Source organism: Pteropus vampyrus, unplaced genomic scaffold (genome assembly GCF_000151845.1).
Source record: "Pteropus vampyrus isolate Shadow unplaced genomic scaffold, Pvam_2.0 Scaffold50, whole genome shotgun sequence".
Lineage (NCBI taxonomy): Eukaryota > Metazoa > Chordata > Mammalia > Chiroptera > Pteropodidae > Pteropus > Pteropus vampyrus.
Window position 1 is genome coordinate 6017142 of NW_011888831.1, and position 5385 is coordinate 6022526.

Here is a 5385-nt window from a genome sequence, read left to right on the forward strand (position 1 = left end):
CCTTAGAAGTTACCAAACATTCCTACTTAATTTTGTTAGGATTTAATGCTTTATATTAGAAGCAAAGTAGTAATCAGTCTACTTACTGCATTAACAAGGTAAGATGTATTTGCTCAACATGTTATCACAACTTCGTGTTGCTAACAAAGTAACAAGCTAAAAGTATTATCCTAGATGTAACTTAATCCTTGAATTATACAATACTTAACATAATTTGAGACTATAGCACAGTTAAATCAGACTTTTGAAAATGCTACTTTCTTTTACTATTAGGGTTGCCTTCCATATTTGTTGTGGAAAAAATTCATCTTAATTGAGGAAATTAAAGGTTAATTTTATGAATAAATAATGGTAAAATAGTTTTTGTACTCATGCTTATGTACTTCCAAAAGAATAATAATACTTTAAGACTCACATTAGTCAACTCAATAATGAATCCACATAACTATTTTCAATTGCCTCCCCTTTTCTATAAAATGTTCATTCTCATATAAGTCTTGTACTTACCTAAACACAAAGTTACTTAAATGATTAACATGGAAGTTACGTTTTCAGAATGATAGTGAAGTTACCCTAAAAACTAGTGGTTATTGTACTTAGGGTAATGGTTCTGTTTTATTTATTTATAATTTATCTATAATTCATTTATCTATAATTCATAATAGCTCTTAACAAATAATTTATCTATGGAAGCTTCCTGCAACTGATTTAAATGAATCAGCTTAATGATCAACATGAGTTTGTCCTTTTCCATTTGCCACTTTATCTGTTTGAATACCTATATCTTTTCTTTTCCTTCTTTCATAAGAAAATTAATTTGTCCAGTTTACTCTCCAGCATTAACATCTAATTACTCGTGAAAACTCTACCTCAATAGGCTCTTTCACTTTAGTAGCTTCTTGTTTCTTTTCTTTGTCTTCATTTCCATTTTCCTAAGTGGAAAATGGCAGTGTTAGTAAATGGTATCCAAAAGGAACTGGAGATAAAACTAATATTGTATACTCTAGTATAGCAAACTTTTTTATGTAAAAAAAAAAAAGTCACATGATGAGTAAACATTATACTAAATAAAACCACACCAAGTATTTACATCAACAAATTCAAATAGTAACAGTAATCAGGCCACTGCTTAATTGACCCCTTTGTTTCCAGCATTTTTTTTTTTTTGCCAAACCCTGATGCAGAATATAAAAAGAGAAGTAATTAAATGATAGAATATAATATTGTCTCTCAATTTCCTCAAGAATGTTGAATCTCAAATCCTCTCATGGTGAAATGGTTAGGAATCTATTTGGGCCAGGTACCTGAGCAGGTTTAGGTTCCTCTTCAGATGCTGACTGACTCATCTGGACCACAAAAAAATATCACCAAGTGGTAGGGGTAAGGATTATTAGACCATTATTAATAACAAAAAGAGAGAAAGAAAATATTAATAAACAACAAAAAGTACTCTGAAAGATCAAAATCTTCCCCACCCCCATCACATCCCACCATTCTATTGAGTAAGTTCTCAACTGCTAAATTTTTCAAACTGTACTACTGTTATTACTGTTATTACTGACCAAAGCTAGATTAGTGGTAGGCTAGTGCTCAGGCAGACAGGAAAATTCGCCATAGTAATCATCACCATTATCATTTAAAAAAAGAAAAAACCCAGCAACAGTAATGCAATTGAAATTTTTAAAACATTATTATCATCTTAATTCATTTCTGAAATAACAATCAAGGTGAGATAAAGTGAAACTTTGGTGACTACCTAATTCATGTGAGAAAGGCTGATAGACATTAGAATAATCTCACTAAAAAGCATCTTTTTGGAAGGGGTGTTCTGAGATGAATTTGATTTATCTGGTTTATTTATTCACATTAATGAATTAAAATGGGTAATTACCAGATCCCTACTTCATTGCAAATGACCATAGATTCAGTCACAGATTATCAAAATCACTGCTATGCCAAAACTCATTTAAGAGTTTGTGTATATTCAGGCTAGGTGCTATGTTAAAAGTAAATTCATGGCCTCTGCCTCATAGGGCAGTTATAATCTAGGGATTCATAATTTGAAATGCTGTTTTTATCAACATAATATATGTTCTAGTTGAATAAACCAAAAGTACTGCCTTTGGAGACAACACATTCTAACACTTAAAAATAGCTGCCTCAAACCTTTTTTGAAGCAGTTCATAAATAATAAATAATATAAACTAGATTTCTTTGACAGGTCCCAATTGTAAATTCTCACAGATGGCTTTCTTTGCTTGTAGTGTCCTTATCCTGAAATTGCTAAGAAGTGTCCTTTCATTTCTTTTAAAATCTGTTTTGTTTGGATGCACCCAGATAAATCCAACTCAATAAAACTTTATTGGGTAACTTTTATATGCAAGTAGACACTGGAGTTAAAAAAAGATGAAAAAAAAAAAAAGATGAAAAGACCTGCCTTTGAAGAGTTCCCTATCTAGTGAAGGAAAAAGGGATAAACAGATGCAATTCAATCTGCAAAGTGCAAAAGTAGAGGTACGTATAATATGTTAAGGAACAAAGAGGAATATATAATATATTTTCCCAGAGAGGTCAGGAAATTTTTCACAGAAAAATAGATTTTCAAGCTGGATTCAAGGGACTAGTAAGATCTTTTTGTGTAAAGAAGGAAGAGTTATTGAGGGAGAAGAAACAATACACACACATAAGGGTATGAAAGTTCAAAAAGTGTTTGAAACATTCATGTAGAGAGCATAGTTATATAAAAGAAAGTGGCAGAAGATGAGGCTAAAAAGGTAACTTTTCGATCTGTAAAGTTATTCGCGCTAAATCAAGGAGTTTGGACTTTATTCTGTGCTTTTTAAGCATACTAAAGATGTGATCAAATTGGTGTTTTAAAAAAGTTAATTCCACCAGCAAAGACTGGAAGTGTGAATGACTGGGGGAAAGAGAGACTAAAGGTAAGTTTTGTACCTTAAGTGTAAATACCTCACTACCCTCACTCTAGGCTCTGCCAGACATTGTCAGTATGCTAACCATATCCCTTCAGCTTCACTTTCTCAGTACATGCAGATGGTTTCTCATTGCAAGCACCTGCAATTCTAGCTGAGGGCTTCCTGTCAGTCTAAATGTGAAAACAGGCCAAAAGTGCTTGGGAGTTAATATATTACAGAGGCCCTCAACCAGTGAAGGATAGGAAGTTGCATATAGTCCCACGGGCAGAACATTTTTCAGGTATATTCTATAGTGTCTCCCAGAGTTCCCCATTAGATTGAACCTCAGTTGCCCAAGTGAAACTTGACCAATAATATAGCCTTCCTTCACTTAACTGTATTACTTCTCTACTCCCCTACCATTGTTTCCTGGAAACACTTCCCAAGTGAACTTGCACTCTACTCCCTGGATCAGGGTCTGCTCTAAGGGAGCCCAAACCAAAAATACTACAATAATCAGTACTGGGGGGCATAATTGGATCTAAGAAGTGAAAGAGGAGGTTAGTTAAGGCTCACTGAGTGTTTTTTTTTACTTCATATTTAGAAGGCTGGATGGATGGTGATGCCATTAAGTGAAATAATGAAAGGATAGAAAAACAGTTTTGAGGAATGATACAAGTTTGAGTTTGAGGTGTTACATTTAAGATACCTGTTTGATAGCCTGAAAGAAATTTCTAATAAGAATCTGAATGCCACTGAAATATATTATGATGCATTGGAAGGAAGTTATGCAGAATCGAATTCACTGGAAAATGATGAAACATTACTCAGTCTGAATAGCATTAACTTACATTTTAATTACTCAAAGTGCATAGCATTCTGCACACCTCCCACTCCCACTCATGATATTCGAGAGTCATTCCACTTAGTTGGCTGTGAGACAACTTTTGTGAATTTAGTTAAAGACCTTCCACACACACTCTCAATAGATTTGTAAATTGGTGAATTGCAACATTTGGCATCTTGGTTGGCAAGACTGTCAATCGTATATGAAAGAGTAGCCAATTATCCTTGAAGAGGGGGTTTTCCTAGTATAAGAAAGAAATCATACATCATTCTGATTACTCAGACGAATAAAAGATAAGATGTGTCATTTACATTGGGTCGCTTGTGAGTCTTTATCCCCTGGGTATTGATAGAAAGATGCATTTGTAGGAAGATGTTAGTAGAGTTTACCCAATAAGAATAGCTAAGAGAAGAAAAAAAAGGTCTTTAGATTAAACTCTTGATAACACTTAAAAGGAAAGCTGAGAAAGAAGAGGCAGTGAAAGATATTGACAACTATTGAACATAGGAAGTTCCTAGGGCTGTGCACCTGCATGTTGCTGGCCTGACTCCTTTTACAAGCCTCTACTGCTGTGCACACACCTGCAGCAAGCCCCTACAGCCCCACAAGCATATACCAACAGCTAACATCCCTATAGCTGCTGGTGGGCCCAGATTTAAATTTAACTTCTGTCATTGGTCTACATGGCTCCACTCACCTACAGTTAACCTTACCATGCTGCACTTTCAAGGTGCCTGCCTCAATTCCCATCACTGACTTTCACTGGTGAGCACATGCCCATGACTAGCCTCTATAGCAACAAAAGTACACATTGACAGCCAGGGACCTTGCAGCTACTTGTGGCACCTGAAGTTAGTCCCAGCTCCTAGTGCTGACCCTGGCCATCACCACTGCACATGTGTCTGCATCCAGCCTTTGCAAATGGCCCTGCATCCAAACATGTGCATACCACTGGATCCAGCCACCACCATCACCAAGCATAGTTCTTAGCATTTAAATACCTCAACACACCTTGCAGCCACTGTGGACTACCCACAGCTCTCATCAATGATCATGCAGTTGCTGATGTCATGGGCCACAGCTGCACCAGCTGATGAGACACTATGTTCCCCCTCAATCCAGAGGCACTACATGCCCTCACACTTGGCACCTTCTATCACTAGATCTAGGATCACAGCATGTTCCAGCATGCCTCTGCCTGAAGGTGAAGGTCTTTCTCTACCAAAGTCAGTTTATAAAGCCTAGAAGAGGTGACTGCTTCTTCAAATGCACAGACACCTACAAAGGCTAGAGGCATCATAAAGAATCAGGGAAACAAGACATCACTACAGGAACACAATAAACTTCCAGTAATGGACTCCGAAGATGTGAGAGTCACAAAATGCCTAACAAAGAATTCAAAATAATTATTCAAAAGGTACTCATAGAGCTATAAGAAAACACGGATAAATAATTTAATGAAATAAGGAAAACAATACAAGCATGAAATAAGTTCCACAAAAAGATAGAAAACATAAGAAAGAACCAAACAGAAATTTCTGAGCTAAAGAATACAATGACTGAAATAAAGATTTCAACAGAGAGCTTTAACAACAGCCTAGACCAAGCAGTAGATAGAATTCACTA

At 35.8% G+C, this 5385-nt stretch overlaps 1 protein-coding gene across 1 annotated transcript in view; it reads right to left on the minus strand.

Moving 5' to 3' along the window:
* EFCAB5 (EF-hand calcium binding domain 5) overlaps nt 1-5385 on the minus strand; it is a 119723-nt gene that overhangs the window by 104609 nt on the left and 9729 nt on the right. Inside the window, exons 4-5 of the mRNA XM_023530372.1 lie at nt 1305-1346; nt 855-932 (exon numbers count right to left, since the gene is read on the minus strand). Coding sequence (XP_023386140.1) covers nt 855-932; nt 1305-1346 — 120 coding nt within the window. The remainder of the gene's footprint in view (nt 1-854; nt 933-1304; nt 1347-5385) is intronic.